The sequence below is a fragment of the Colletotrichum orchidophilum genome (genome assembly GCF_001831195.1).
Source record: "Colletotrichum orchidophilum strain IMI 309357 chromosome Unknown Scaffold_118.1, whole genome shotgun sequence".
Taxonomy (NCBI): Eukaryota; Fungi; Ascomycota; class Sordariomycetes; order Glomerellales; family Glomerellaceae; genus Colletotrichum; species Colletotrichum orchidophilum.
In genome coordinates, this window is record NW_019173074.1 from 103,273 (window position 1) to 118,415 (window position 15,143).

A 15,143-nucleotide genomic window follows, 5' to 3' on the forward strand; every position below is an offset into this window, starting at 1 on the left:
TATGACTAATCATATTTGGAGGTCATGAGCAGGCGCAGTGCGTAGCGCGCAGCAGCCGTAGGACATAATCCCCTTCTGCTTTGGCAGAAACTCAAGTTTAGCCTGCCGAATGAGTTCATCATCAGACGAACACTTGTACATAAGCATTTCCGTGGAGAGGCTGACTCGCGCCTTCTAGAACCCAAAACTCTCCTCCTCCTCCTCCTCCTCCTCCTCCTCCTCCTCCTCCTCTTCTTCTTCTTCGCACCGTTCAGGGGTGTCATTCCCTTCTTCCAACTGCACCTCATATGTCACATCATCATTTTCAGCAATGCCTGAATCCGATGCTAAAGAAGCGCCAAAACCGCCCATCAAGGTTGCGCTGGCATTACCTGCCGTGTACCAGGGAAGTGGTTCTTACACTGAAAGCTCAAAAGGGACCCGTGACGTCCAATTTGCCATGCCGGGATCGCGACTTAAGCAAGGTGAGGCTTCGTCTCTCTCGGTGGAGTCGCTTGGGTCGGAACTGATTGTTCTCGCAGTCGACGTCCTCCAAGTAGACTCAACTGCTACATCTCAACCCTTTGTGGACCCAGCTGTCTTCCAAAAATGGATTAGCAAGTCTTGATGTGACTGCTGTACCTATGCCATCAAGACAATGTGGATGGATCGAAATCCGACCATACAGCACTCAGCACTCGGAATCGCGACTGCATATATTTGTCTTGGCAGAGAGATGCCTCATCCCGGATCCGAGCGCTTGGCGGCTGTTCCGGAACTTTTTTAGGCCCGATAAAATAGTCCACTACGTACTGGATCTTAGCCCGCCATCAATTGTCAAATAGAGTTTGGCGGAAAGAGTACTCGTGCGCTCCGGTAACTGTGGCCGGCATCTCGAAAGCCCATAATTCGCCCCCGCGGCTCAAACTCGTCCACTCTGGGGTCCGATCGGGTGTCTGATCCAGGACCTTTCGGCTCAAGTCCTGCTTCGCCAAGATCCACTTTTTAAGGAAGAATGAGCAACTGGATTTACTCGGGGCCAATTCCTCGGAATTGGAATTGCGGCAGTGCCACGCCCGGTTAGATCGGAATCGCACAGAGAATCCGCCGTAACTTTCATCTTAGGTTGCACTTCGGCCAGTGATGGATTAAATGGATGACAGTCACTGGATCACTAGCTGAAGTATGGCAAGGTTTGCAACCGCATAACCGGCGCTAAAGTCTCGCATCTCTGCAAAACCCCAAGCTCTTCCCGTCAGCGCGATGCGGGCTGTCGGCCGGGGATGCTGCTCGACTGCGTAGTAGTGTAGGTGAGAAGTGTAAGGTAGTATCCACGCCCCTGTTCGGGACCACCCCCACCAAGTCCACTCCAACTGGGATGAAACGGGGGACACAAGCCAGCTTTATATCCAGATTTCAAAGCAATACGTAGTGTAGAATTGATTTCGAAGGATCGAGGGTGAAGCATTCCCCTAGTCAAGCCGTCTCAGACTTTCTCCCCGCGTCCACTTTCCGCGTGCGGGGTTCCGGGCACTAAAGAGCGTAGCGTTGATCAGCGGCATATCCAAAAAGGGCATGGGTTTGGATTGAATAGATGTTCCACGTCGGTCGATAGCTACCTCTCACAAGAGTATAAGAATCTACTGCTCGGCTGAATTCGCTCGCTTCGCGTTTGTCCCCTCTCTCAAATGTATCCCTCGTGCGACTCTCGTTACCTCTATCTACTTTTGATAACCCTCAACAAGGATACTGGCTCGCCTCTCAGACTCGTTTTCAGCAATGCCGGCACAAACTAACGGAAGCTCCCCAGCGGGAGACTACATTGTCCCTTTTTTTATCGATGGGGAGAAGTCTGTCCCCAAAAAGACCTTTGAAGTCGTGTCGCCCGCTACTGGGAAGGTCATCTACAAATGCGGTAGCGCAACTGAAGAAAATGCCTTGGCCGCGGTTGAATCCGCAGCCAACGCGTTCAGGAGCTGGAAGAAGACGACACTCACGCAACGCCAGGAAATCTTCTTGAAGACTGCTGCCATCATGGAGTCTCGGAAAGATGAACTGGTCCGCATCATGTCTGAAGAGACGGGTGCTGCCACAAGTTGGTCAGAGTTTATTCTGGGTCTGGGCATCGGCTGTATCAAAGACGTTGCCGGACGCCTCGTCACCGTCCAGGGCTCTGTCCCAGCTACCAACGATCCGAACTTCAGCGCAATGGTCCTCAAGGAACCTTACGGAGTCGTCCTCGCCATTGCGCCTTGGTTAGTATATTGATGACGGTAGACGCCGGTGAGATAGCTAACACTCAAACAGGAACGCCCCATACATGTTGGGAGCAAGATCAATAGCGTTCCCAATTGCCGCTGGCAACACTGCCATTCTCAAGGCCTCAGAACTTTCTCCGCGAACGCTCGTCGAGATGGTGTCTTGCTTCCACGAAGCTGGCTTGCCCAAGGGTGTTCTGAATGTCATTGTGCACGAGCCCGCCAACGCCGCTGCCATCACAACATCGCTAATCGCCCATCCTGAGATCAAGAAGATCAACTTCACCGGGAGCACTGGCGTCGGACGCATCATCGCAAAGCTGGCAGGTGAGAACCTGAAGCCAGTACTACTGGAGCTTGGAGGCAAGGCCCCGGCCATCGTATGGGAAGACGCCGACCTTGAACTGGCTGCAAACCAGTGCGCAGTCGGCTCTTTCTTACACGGAGGCCAAATCTGCATGAGCACTGAGCGTATCATTGTGCACAAGAAGATCAGCGAGCAGTTTCAGTCCAAGCTGTCGGCCTCGATCGAGAACATCTTCCCGAACAAGTCCAATGCGCCTGTCCTTATCAACGCCGCGGCCGTTGAGAAGAACAAGAAGCTTATCAAAGATGCCGTGGGCAAAGGCGCTGTCCTCGTTTCCGGCGACGTCGACGCTGAAGAGACGTCCAAGACGAGGCTGCGGCCAATCGTCATCAAAAACATCACGACCGACATGAACATTTACAAGACCGAGTCTTTCGGGCCGACCGTAGCACTCTTTGAAGTAGAGACCGAGGAGGAGGCGATCAAGCTTGCCAATGACACAGAGTACGGTCTGACGTCTGCCGTCTTCACAGAGGATTTGCGGACAGGTCTCCGCTTTGCAAAGGAAATTGAATCGGGAGCCGTCCACATCAACAGCATGACTATCCACGACGAGCCTGGTCTACCCCATGGCGGCGTCAAATCCAGCGGGTTTGGCAGGTTTGGCTCCTCGGGCCTGGATGAGTGGACGAGGACGAAGACGGTGACCTACCGGAACTGAGTTGGTGCTTACACAGCGATAGATAGATAGATAGATACCTGGTCTGGATGAAATTGGGTGTCCACGGCTCCTTTGGTTCCGATGCATTACGTACATTGATTTGTTGGGTTCGTCGCCTATCGATGCACGACTGTATGACAGACGGTTGCAAATAGATTCCACGTTTTCATGGTCCCAACTTGCTGAGAAAGCAATAAAGTAGCAATAGAGGGGTGTTGATCACGGCAATTGCCATCAGCCAATGACGATTATGTGGAAATAATCACGGCATTGCACAATCGGACTTGCCTACCTTACCACGTGCTTACTAAATTACACACGATCGGCACACCACATCTAGGGTCACGACAGGAGAAAGGGGCGGTAAGAGGGACTTGGCTTGGACTCGATGACAGCCCAATTGAGTTTTGGGGGGTAGGTACTATGATAATTTCTGGTGGTATTGCACGTAAGATGAAGGACCAAGGTTGACGGGATCATTTCAAACAATGGGATGCCAGTACGTACAATTACGTCTTCCCCGCAGTTGAAAACCTGGAGTCAGAAAAGTTTCCAGCATGTCACACTGGACAACGATGATCCATAAATCCTAACTCCCCGGCCGAAATGAATTTCCGAATAGGTGCATCCAGATGGAGGATAACCCTAAATCCCTAAGCCCCGGGGTATCCATTTGATGGTCTTGAAGAGCCTTGAAGAGCGCAAGGTGGCATTGATCAGTTCCAATCCGAGAATCCGTGATCATCTCCCCCCGATTCTTCCGTTGAGATGGACCGGAAGTTAGACAGTTGTTCGGATAGCAGCGATGTACGTACGTAGTAGTCGACGGATGACGGGTCATGGTCCAATGAAACAGCTCCTGCCCGTGCAGACCCTGCAAAGCTCCCGGCATAATTGGCGCTAATCCTCTTTGGTGTGCAAGCTCTCGGGATCCTTGCATCACAAATTCGAGTCGCTTCTCAAGATCTTCAAGCCAAGTGACATAACTCTCCGATTGCCAGCAATCCACGCAATGCTTCCCGCACGGCCTTTCCGACCGGCCTTCCGTGCGGTATCGGGCCTCCGAAGCCCGGCACTGAGATCTCAATGCTTCCCAGGGCGATGGTACTCCGACAAGAAACCTGCTGCGGCGGCCGCCGAAGATGACCTCCCCGACCACCGAAAGCTCGGCGTCCAGCAAGAGCTCTTCACCTCCTCCCTCTACAGCCCCGGCTCGCCCATTTTCCTTCCGAACGGCACACGAATCTTCAACCGACTGGTGGATTTCTTACGACGGCAGTACGTCCACTACGGGTTCGACGAGGTCATCACGCCAAACATTTACAAAAAGTCTCTGTGGGAGGTGTCGGGCCATCTACAAAACTATGCCGACGACATGTATACCGTCACAAGCCGCGCACGCGCGCCCGAGGAGAAGGCGAGCTGCTGTGGCAGCCACGACAGCGAGAGCGCTGCCCGCACCGGCGAGGAATCCAGGCTGACCGAGGGCGAGGACGACGATTACGGCCTCAAGCCCATGAACTGCCCGGGGCACTGTCTTATCTTCGCCTCCAAGAACCGGAGCTACCGCGACCTGCCTATCCGCTACGCCGACTTCAGCCCGCTTCACCGTAACGAGATCTCGGGCGCCCTCAGCGGCCTGACGCGCGTGCGCCGCTTCCACCAGGACGACGGCCACGTCTTTTGCCGGCCGATACAGATTCAGGACGAGGTTTTCAAGACGCTCGACTTCATGAAGACGGTCTACGGCGCGCTCGGGTTGGAGCAGTTTGATTTCGCGCTCTCGACCCGGCCGGCGGACCACTACATTGGAACCGACGCCGAGTGGGCGCGGGCCGAGTCACAGCTGCGCGACGCGCTGGAGCAGGCCGGCCTGAAATACACCGTCAAGGAGGGCGACGGCGCCTTCTACGGCCCCAAGATCGATGTAATGCTGCACGATTCTCACGGCAAGTCGCACCAGGCCGGTACGATCCAGCTCGACTTCCAGCTCCCCCAGAGGTTCAACCTTGAGTACCAAGCGCCGGCGCCGCAATTGGAGGCGCAGGGCCTGCCGCTGGACACGGCTGACGCAGCGGACCTCGAAACGTACGGACCCGTGCCTCCCGTGATGATCCACCGGGCCATCTTGGGGTCCGTCGAGCGTCTGATGGCGCTGCTGATTGAGGAATACAAGGGCAAGTGGCCGTTCTGGCTCAACCCGCGTCAGTGCGTTATCCTGACCATCAATGATACGGAGCCGGTGATGAGCTGGGCATCGGAGGTCAAGGATATCCTGACGGGCCACGACCGCGTGCGTGACCCGAGGAACCCGCGACAGCCGCGTCCTACGGGCTTCGCGGTCGAGATCGACTCCAGCGCACGGTCGCTGGCGAAAAAGCTCAAGGAAGCTCGGGAGAAACAGCCCGGCTTCATCTTGGTAGTGGGCAAGGGCGATGTTGCGGCGAAGCAAGTGACCGTCGACATGACTGACGGCCCAGACAGCTCGGGAGGTAGCGGCGCCGCGAAGGGGGCCCGGCAGCAGATGGATCCTCTTGCTTTGCTAGAGAAGATGCAGGAAAAAGTGGCGACGTACCAGTAGATGTTTCGCGCCCCGTGTATAACAGATGTAGAAATGTACACTACCGCTACAACAGCGCCAGCTTAGCGGTTTGTATTATAGTCATGATGAACGCAGGCCATGCCTTCAGCATTATTAGTCGTCCTTTACACCCATCCAAGGATGTGTCGCCATCCCCACTCCGTTCCCATGGTATCGCTTCACCTGTAATCCTCAACTCCCTGGGAAAATCACATCGAATAAATCAGCAACACCGCTTTCCCGTTATATCACCTGGTCCTGTTGGAAGTGCTGTTCGCCTGCTGGTGAAATAGCGGTCTATGACAGCCATCAGTAATTGAGCGTACCACGTTGACATGAGTCGCTTCTCATCGACCGGGCTCACTCACCGCTTGTACTTTTCGTCGACCTCGCCGCCAGAACTCTCAATGCGCTCGACCAATTCCTGACGCTGCCTGAGCTGCTCCTTCATGAACTCCACCGTCTTTTTCAGCACGAGACCCTCGGAACGGCCCTGGCCTTCAAGACCGGGAACCAGTTCCGTCAGGCGATCGAACCCCTCGCGGATGGCCTGACGTCGCTTTTGCTCTGCAGCGACTCACGTGTTAGCGATTCCGCGTGGTGAATGCGCCAAAGGGCGGGGTCTTCAACGCGTGCGCAAGAGAGTAAAAGCTTTCAGAGTCTTGTCCTTCAAAAGGGAACTTGACGTACCAGACGCGATATGATTTTGCTTCTTTTCCGCCTCGGTCAGGCGCGGCTTCTCTTCAGGTTGCTCGGCATCCGCGGCAGCGGAAGGGGAATTGGACTTATTTGGAGAAGACATGGCGCGGGTACGTTCGATTTCTACAGGCGCGTATGCAAAGTACGAGGTGGTAGTATAAGTGAAAGCGATTCATGAATGACCAAGCTGTCGAAACCTTTTGTTAGGCTTGACGATGGCAGGAGAGGAGAATGGGGTATATGTGAGTTTGTATGTGTGAGGGTGTTTGTGTTTCGCACGATCACATGCCGTTTCGCACCGAAGCGGGATGTCCTCTGAGATCAGATCCCCTCCAGCTTCCTCCGTGCGGGATTCGCAGAAGCCACCCCTGTACGGTAAGGTTCCTGCAGCACGTTTGTTTCCGCCCGCAGGGCTGGCTGGCACCGCCGCCGCAGGAGCTGAACCTGTCGCCCAACGCTCCTTACCTTGGGGGAATAAGGTCGGCAGATAAGATAAGCCGACGGGCCTCAGGTAAGATAGGTACCTAGGTAGGCACCTAATATAAGAGACCCAAGAAATCAATCGCGTGGATCTGGCGGGGTTGGCACGTCCCAGGCTTGTGTGACCTCATTGGCATCGGGATTGATTGCTCATCCAGAAATTCTACAGCTGCCGGCCCACAATGCGCTGCACCTCCTTTCTTTCCGATAGCTGTGTCTTCGATTCACATCCTAACATTTCACTCTCAAGAGAACAGAACAAGATCCCAAAAACCTTCCCAATTCACTCCGAGTCTCGTCCAAATTCCGCGCCAATCAATCTTCACTCTCTGCATACACCACCATGGCCGACGTAAAGATCTCATCCGACCCTCCACCGGATTACACGAAGGCCACCGAACAACTCACCCGGCCACGGGCGCCCTCCGCCGCTACCGGTGGTCCCGGCGGCCCGCGTGCGCCGCTCCCCCTCAACCTCCCCATCCTCTCCTACCTCAAATCCAAGCGCGTCATCCTCGCCTCCGCCTCCCCGCGGCGGCGCGCCCTCCTCGCCCAGATCGGCCTCAAGGACCTTGAAATCACACCCTCGACGAAACCCGAGGACCTTGACAAGTCGGCCTACGGACCCTACGAGTACGTCTCCGCGACGGCCCGCCAAAAGTGTCTCGACGTGTACGAGACGGCCTTGCAGACGCACCTCGCCTCGATCCCGGATCCAGACGTCGTCATCGCCGCCGACACCGTCATCGTCACCCGCGACGGCCGCGTGCTGGAGAAGCCCCGGAGCGAGGCCGAGCACATCAAGATGCTGCGACACCTGAGGGACACCCGCGTGCACAGAGTCCTTACTGCGGTGTGCGTCGTCGCGCCGAGGGAGGACGCAAGATCGCCGGGCTACGAGATCGCCACGCATACAGAGGAGACCAAGGTGTACTTTGCGCAGGAGTCCAATGGCTTACCAGACGATGTCATTGAAGCCTACGTCAAAACAAGAGAAGGCGCGGATAAGGCGGGTGGGTACGCGGTTCAGGGTATGGGCGGCATGTTGCTCGTTGAGAAAATCGAGGGCAACTTTGATAACGTGGTTGGCTTGCCGGTACGGCAGACGCTGGCGCTGGCGGAGAAGGCGATCTTCAAGCAGGACGAGGAGGAGGTTGCTGAGGACGAGGAGGAGGACTTGATGTGATTACAAAAATGGAACAGAGACCTGCTACATACACGACCTTGTCGAGACGAGGAGGAACGCATTTAGAGAGGGCGCGAAAACTTGGTGATATGCCCTAGTTTCTGGCCTTTGAATTCGAGGACGAAGGGAGCTTCTGCGTCTGATATACAGCGAAAAGTTGCAAATACCGTATAGCAATGAGCTTTACATGATATGAACGACCGCGGGCTCACGGTCGAAATCCCCTGGCAAAAAGTTTGTGCGGGACACCTTTGAAGAGTTGTTACACCAATGGTGGGATCAACATGATTACGTGACACGGTGATGCTGCATTGCCCTCTTTCAATCCTCCGTAATTTCAGTGTGCCCAGTGGCAACAGAATCACGCTGTCAGCACCCTCTGTAATCAATATGTTTGAATCTAGTGACCCTAACCCCAAGTGCCTCGTTCCTATTTGCGCCCACTTACCTTCTGCCCCGAACAATCAACCAACACCAGTGGCAGCCTTCTAACACAGCATGACAACCTTGGCACACTCTTATTTGAATTGTCTTGCCTCCCAGATTGATCTACTCATCCGATTCAACCGCCGACTGTTTAAAGTTCTACAATATCCTTCATCGAATTGGTGCCACTAGCTATTCGGGGGGCGTGATGCTCAACTATGGTCAGGAGCGTAAAGCAAGATATAAGTATCATCCTGTATTCCCCTTTGGTATTCCCCTCTTCCAGCTACCTCAACATCTGAGTCCAATTTACTTCGTCGCCTCCTTCCAGTGCGACTTTCTCATTGGACGGATGTTTCCAGTGATTGCCGTCTTATTCTTTTCATTGCGGTGTGTTCTCTGTCATGGCGTCTCACCAGTAATCCTTACTATCCCAAGGTAGGTCCCACAGTGTAGAACCTGGTGCCATTGCGCAATCAAAAAGACCCCTCTTCAACCATTGGGAGCCTCGACGGAAGTTCCATGTAGCACACGGGTATGACATCGTTGTCAAAATGCTTAACTTCTGCCGAAACCGTCCCTTCTAGACAAAAAAGAGCCCCGCCTCCGCGAACACCGACGGATTCACAGAGTCACAGCGTTTCACGGGTCGTTACGATCCTAACACGCCTAGCTACCACAAACTCCTAGTACATTATACCCGCCAGGAGGCAGATGAAGAATTCAGTCTACAGATCGGAGACTTCCCGCAATGCCTAGAACCCATCATTTACGAATAGCTCGGTTACCAATGCTCACTTCACCCTTATCATCCGTCAATTACAAAAAAGAAGTGGCAAAGGAGGAGGATGCTAACTTTGCTATGTTGAATGCTCCATGTCACATCAGGATTGTCTACCCAAATTTTCAATCTAGCAGGATTCAGCAAGCCATATGACTTTTATTTGCGAGGATGTACGGATAGAGACTTCACAAAAACCCCGCGCGTAATTTTTGACAGACACATATCCATGACTACTATACTTACGCTACTGGCCTGCTCTCACCCGACTTCAGAGACCGAGGTTTTTGGCATCCCAGAAAGCTCCAATTGTAGCTTCCGTCACGTTGCCAGATAGGTTCAATGAGAAGCAATCCCCTGGGGCCATCCACATTCAGGTGCTTGAGCAGGCAACAGACATCAAGCCTGCTTGGATTGCGCCTCGACAATCCAGTCCACGTTCAAATACAGGGTGATATTTTGACCCGAACTGGAAGTCCACTGTGCCAGAACCACACCACTACCCAACCACCCTACTGGAGCTGCTTATCACCCTCTGTGCCTGTCTATCAGCAAAATGAGCGAAGAATACAGGTAGCCGGTGGCCCTAGGGGGAAGAAGCCCGGCGTGATTTTGCGCCCGTTGTCTGCCGACGCAGGACTTCAGTCCGATACAGCTACCGAGATTAGTTGCGCATCCTCAACGGTAGTTCTCGCTGCTCATCGAAGCCGTACCTCCAAAGTTAAAAGCTGGAAGTTAGAATAGTCTGTCAGCCTATCACATAAACGCCCATCAAGTGCCAAACTCCTCCACCTTTACTGGCAGCACACGCAGGTTCCAGTTTTCATGAATATCCCAGGACGAAGAATACGTTTAGGCAGACATTCACAAGCCACAGGGCAGGCTCGCACAAGACATAGCTGAATGAAGTTTTGGCGCCACAGGTAGCGCCGGAATGTCGGCTACTAAAGACCAAGAAGCCGAGAAACGTTTCCTATGGAGGCGGCATCACTCCCTTGGCAGGGGGAACGGCAGGCCACCCCGGGCCGAAATGTAAGGGGTATCTTACGGGCTATGTTTAAGGAGAGACAATGGTGGAGTCTAAGCTAGGCACATGGCAGAAAACTTAGAACCTTCAAACGTCTATAAACGAGCCTACAAGGAAGTGGTTGTGTAACATATAAAGGGCGGTAGATTTTTGCGATCGAGCCGAATTGGAATGTAGATGTTCTTGTGTGACCATGCTGCGTGGACAAAAAAGTCATCAAAGAAAAGGGAAGTGACATCGCGGGCGTATGAAGTCTCCCTGTTAATAGGGAAGAATAGTGCATTGCCGTCGAAGCTACTCTGCCCATTCTTGAATCTTGATCCATTAGTTAATCGCCCCCAATCACAATCACGGAGAATGCTCACACGCCATCTTCAAAATTTAGATCAAATTCGATTTGACGCTTACTCAGGTAGAATAACTCCTCGACTCCAGGGTACTATCCAACATCCCCCACTCGTGCGCTGCGGGTATCGATGGCTCTGAGATATCTGTGGTATCATCCAATGTAGACTAGAAGTCATCATCGGGTGCTGGATGTCTATAACATGTCTCTTGGTATCTCTCTCAAGGTAGCGCCTATTAATATTACTAATTGGTTCAATGTTGCCTTCCCTCTTTAAAATCGTGAAAAATGCTCTTGGTTCAAGACTTCGTCGGCCTTTTGAAAGGGTGAGCCTCCGTGTTGAAAACCCACTCATCCAAGCTCATTAGTTCCGGGTCTGAGAAGATGAGGTAAAAGTACTTCAACGTCTCAGCGAAGAAGAAGCTCTCCATGGTATCTTCCTGCCGCGACTGGTTATACGTCACATCAACAACGACGGCGTGCGCGTCGTCTGTCTGAGTCGACTTCTGGACGGCCTCAAACATGTCCCACGCCATGTCCAACAGGTCCGCCTTGCCTGTGACCCGGTATAGCACAAAGAGACTCTCGATGGCCTCGGGTCGCAGGTTGTAATGAGCGTCGTCGACGCGCCAGAATCCCCTAGGCGCATGGTGGCTGCTTTGCGCAACCCACTTCTGCTCGTCCCACTTGCAGATGTCCACGGTGTCGCACTTGACGACCTGAGACTTCTCCGGCATGAGACCGCTCTTGAAGGACTTGTACGCCCAGGCGCACCCGCGCGTGAGCCTGTCGCCGAGGTCCACGTCGTCGGGGATATCAAAGAGCTTGCCGGCCATGGCGAACATGCCGCCGGCGAAGCAGGATAGGTGCTCGAGCTGGGAAAGTTGGTCAATCTTTCGGAGCTTCTCGTTGACGATCGCAGTGCCCAGAAGCAAGATGTCGTCCTGTTGCGGCGTCATGGGACGGTACAGCAGGTGGGCCTTGGTCGCTTTCGCTACGCCTCTGTACATCTTCTCGTAGGCATTGTCCAGGCCGCCGAGCAGGACATGCATCTTGGGGAGGTACTCGTAGAGCGAATCGCCGTCTCCGCCGAGCTTGAAGACGTTGTTTGTGGTCTGGAAGTCGTCGCGGACGTTGATAAAATTTGGCCACATGCCAGGGAGCAGCGTCTCGTCTTGGATACGGTCGAAGGCCTTCTTGATGCGCTCGATGGCGTCGAAGAACTTGAAGTCCCCGGTCAACTGCGCGAGTCTGGTGAATTCTAGAGACATGCTTCCAATAGAGGCCGAGCTCTGGTAGGGGTCGGGTAAGATTTTCCCGGCTCTGAGCTCCTCGAAGCTGAAGCTGTAAGGTGGGAAGCGATTCGGTGTGTCGAATGCCGCATAGAGCATGTTGGCGAGCTCGACGGCCTTGTCCAGGAGAATCTGCTCCTCGCTAAGATCGTATGCGGATAAGAGTCCACCAAGGTACCGGACGTTCGTCTCAAAGATGTTGCATCTCGTCTCGGTTGCGTTATTCCAGTCAATTGTGCTGATGTACTGGACGACGTCGTTGAAGTCGTCGTACATGCCCATCAACCAAAGAGTGTCGAGGGAGTCAACCAGAGTGGCACCCCATCCGTTGTAGCGGTTCTTGCCCCTCAATGAAAGGGGCTGCAATTCATCATAACCCCAGGCGTGCCTAGTGTATGAACGCCAACTCTTCTTGAAGGCGTTGCGTACTTCATTGCGGCGGGACGCCATGAGCCCGATATCGAGGCCGATACCTCTCTTCTTCAGGCTGTCTGAACGGTCCGCAGCGAACTCGTATTGAATCTTTGGAAGCGCGAGGGGTTGGCCGTTGGGGAGCCTTGTCATCTCAGCCAAAGGAACTGGATGCTTTTGCGGGTGTGCAGACCAGTCATAGCTTGTCTTAATGGGCTTGACGATATCATCGTTGCTGCTAGGGACGTCCTCAAGATGTACCGCATCATCACGTAGTAGTAGAACAGAAAGCACCACAAAGACGACGAGCAGTGCTAGCACCCGGTAGGTCGGCGGGGAGTGGTTTCGCAATTGAAATTTGGCGACCATCTTGGACGGAAAACGGACAAAGGCGAGGCAGGAGTGACATATAGAGGACCAAGGGGGGGAAGGGAAAATAGGTGCGGCAGACATTTTGTAGTATGAGCTCTGGCGTCACTCGGATATCGACCGTGGGAGGACTTTGTGGATCGGAGCTCCTTTGCTTCTTGCGGCGCTCGACGTCTCGAAGGTCTGCTGCCTCTCTGGTGCGTCGTCCCCTTCCATGAAACACGAGGGGTGACCATGATTTTGTGCTTTACTCGTTCTTGGATTGTCCGTGCAAAGCAGTTGGCAGGGGTGCGGGGGGGCGGGGGGGTGGGTGGGGGGGTGGGGGGGGGGGGGGGGGGGGGGGGGGGGGGGGGGGGGGGGGGGGGGGGGGGGGGGGGGGGGGGGCAGTCTGTAGAGGATAGATCACTCGGACTGTTAACGACTCAATCGATGGCCATATGGTGGGCTAACACGCGATTGGACCTCTTTCCCTTAGGTGGCTGAGTAGACAGGATCGAACTGGAATGACGTTTGGCTAAGATCGAGACTAAGGCAAATAGCATGTGTCAACTCCGCGAATGACATGCGAATGTTCTCCCTAAGCGTTACACAAAATGCTTCCGGCAGAGACAGCGATTGAAAAGGAAAGAATCCTAAGGGAAGAACACCCATGTCATTATAAATCGTTGACTAGTTTTTTAAGGCCGGATACATGTGCCATTCCAACTGCCTTAAACCTTGATAGGATGCCCACCACGAGTTGCATTCTGACTAGGTCGATGTGACGGTTCAAGCCAACAGGAGCGCGTTGTTTCAAGGCACCTGACGTGTTTCAAGGAACGTGGATTTGGGAAAGCTGACTGAACTTAAGGTCCGTATCTAGGTAGGTATTAGTTGACGTCGGCCGAAGGCACAGAGCAGTGGAGAGTAGCACAGTGGGAAGGAAGACGAGTGTGGGGAGTGGCTGAAAACGGCGATCCCGCGGGAATCTGAGACAGTGGACTACCCCACCGGGCCGACCTTTTTGGGCTTTTGGACTGATCTGTGAGTCGTGACGGAAGCAAATCCGGATGGGACCCATCCCCGCGAGCCACATCTTGCAGGACCTGTGGCTGGAGCTTTGCTTGACCGCCTAAAGTTTTTAAATTTCTGCCGCATCCCACCTCTCAGGCCCAGGATTGTTCGTGCACTTTCGTCGCCTCCGGGGGGTCGTTCAACGAGCTTTTTTCATTTTCATTTTTGCGAAGAACCATTGATTGCTCGCCCGGCCACCAAACAATCATGTCTTCTATGCGCAACGCCGTCCAGCGTCGCTCCCACAGGGAGCGTGCTCAACCTTTGGAGCGCCAACGTTTCGGCCTCCTCGAAAAGCACAAGGTTTGTTCGGGACGCTCTGCAACACTCGTCATCATCGAGATGGTTACTAAATGCCCGTTTTCCGCCTACAGGATTACTCCCTCCGTGCCAAGGACTACAACAAGAAGAAGGCCACCATCAAATCCCTGCGCGAAAAGGCTGCCGACCGAAACGAAGATGAGTTTTACTTTGGCATGCTCAGCCGCAACTCCATGGGTTCGCGCCTCAAGGATGGCAGAAAGTGGTCTGGCACCGTCGCTGGCGACCGCGGCAACAAGGCCATGGACATGGACACGGTGCGGTTGCTCAAGACGCAAGACGTCGGCTACGTGCGCACCATGCGCAACGTCATCTCGAAGGAGGTGAAGCGTCTTGAAGAACAGATTATCCTGATCGGCGGCATCGATGCGGCGAACCACAACGATGACGACGTAGACGACGATAGTGACGACGACGAAGTTGCCAGGAAACCTACCGGACCGAGAAAGATCGTTTTCTTGGATGCTGCGGAGGCGGAGGCCAAGGCCAAGGCCGCTGAGAAGGAGGCGATGGAACTGGACGACGAAGAAGGCGAAGACGAGGACGAATTCGAAGGGTTCGACGATACCAAGGGAGATGCCGACGAAGATGCCGCAGAACAGAGGGAAAAGACTCTGGCGCGGTTACGGCTGCATCTACAAAATGCGAAGAAAAAGCTCAAAGTCTTGACCAAGGCCGAGGAGGGTCTCGAGATACAGCGGGCGAAGATGGCCAAGACTGCGACCTCGGGCGGCACGACAAGGAAGGGCAAGAAGATTATGGTCCGGGCACGCAAGAGGTGAAGAATTCCCGTTTCAGCGTCTTTCAAAAACGGTTGGCGAACAAAAAGCATGGTTGCGATTGGTGGTGTTTGTTTTTCTCGTGTCTTCATTTCAATCCTAACATCTGAGCGGCTATGGAAAAAAG

General features: G+C 54.0%; 8 protein-coding genes across 8 annotated transcripts; 5 read left to right on the forward strand and 3 right to left on the reverse strand.

Annotated features, from left to right (window-relative positions):
• Positions 1-5: 5 nt before the first annotated feature.
• CORC01_11199 (uncharacterized protein) lies at positions 6-351 on the reverse strand (the record flags this gene model as incomplete). Its single annotated transcript, XM_022622825.1, has 2 exons — positions 6-75; positions 182-351. 2 exons carry the CDS (start codon positions 349-351, stop codon positions 6-8), a joined length of 240 nt encoding a protein of 79 aa, XP_022470678.1.
• On the forward strand, positions 311-607 carry CORC01_11200 (uncharacterized protein; the record flags this gene model as incomplete). The annotated part of the gene is made up of 2 exons (XM_022622826.1): positions 311-464; positions 522-607. The coding sequence occupies 2 exons, from the start codon at positions 311-313 to the stop codon at positions 605-607; spliced, it is 240 nt and encodes a 79-aa protein (XP_022470679.1).
• Positions 608-1,758: 1,151 nt separating this feature from the next.
• CORC01_11201 (aldehyde dehydrogenase) lies at positions 1,759-3,265 on the forward strand (the record flags this gene model as incomplete). Its single annotated transcript, XM_022622827.1, has 2 exons — positions 1,759-2,234; positions 2,287-3,265. The coding sequence occupies 2 exons, from the start codon at positions 1,759-1,761 to the stop codon at positions 3,263-3,265; spliced, it is 1,455 nt and encodes a 484-aa protein (XP_022470680.1).
• Positions 3,266-4,277: 1,012 nt separating this feature from the next.
• CORC01_11202 (threonyl-tRNA synthetase) lies at positions 4,278-5,846 on the forward strand (the record flags this gene model as incomplete). Its single annotated transcript, XM_022622828.1, has 1 exon — positions 4,278-5,846. The coding sequence occupies one exon, from the start codon at positions 4,278-4,280 to the stop codon at positions 5,844-5,846; it is 1,569 nt and encodes a 522-aa protein (XP_022470681.1).
• Positions 5,847-6,094: 248 nt separating this feature from the next.
• On the reverse strand, positions 6,095-6,648 carry CORC01_11203 (helix-loop-helix DNA-binding domain-containing protein; the record flags this gene model as incomplete). Its single annotated transcript, XM_022622829.1, has 3 exons — positions 6,095-6,143; positions 6,215-6,413; positions 6,537-6,648. The coding sequence occupies 3 exons, from the start codon at positions 6,646-6,648 to the stop codon at positions 6,095-6,097; spliced, it is 360 nt and encodes a 119-aa protein (XP_022470682.1).
• Positions 6,649-7,368: 720 nt separating this feature from the next.
• Positions 7,369-8,211, forward strand: CORC01_11204 (uncharacterized protein; the record flags this gene model as incomplete). The annotated part of the gene is made up of 1 exon (XM_022622830.1): positions 7,369-8,211. One exon carries the CDS (start codon positions 7,369-7,371, stop codon positions 8,209-8,211), a length of 843 nt encoding a protein of 280 aa, XP_022470683.1.
• A 2,879-nt stretch (positions 8,212-11,090) lies between these two features.
• Positions 11,091-12,863, reverse strand: CORC01_11205 (glycosyl hydrolase family 47; the record flags this gene model as incomplete). The annotated part of the gene is made up of 1 exon (XM_022622831.1): positions 11,091-12,863. The coding sequence occupies one exon, from the start codon at positions 12,861-12,863 to the stop codon at positions 11,091-11,093; it is 1,773 nt and encodes a 590-aa protein (XP_022470684.1).
• A 1,260-nt stretch (positions 12,864-14,123) lies between these two features.
• On the forward strand, positions 14,124-15,019 carry CORC01_11206 (uncharacterized protein; the record flags this gene model as incomplete). The annotated part of the gene is made up of 2 exons (XM_022622832.1): positions 14,124-14,219; positions 14,291-15,019. 2 exons carry the CDS (start codon positions 14,124-14,126, stop codon positions 15,017-15,019), a joined length of 825 nt encoding a protein of 274 aa, XP_022470685.1.
• Between the last annotated feature and the right edge of the window lie 124 nt (positions 15,020-15,143).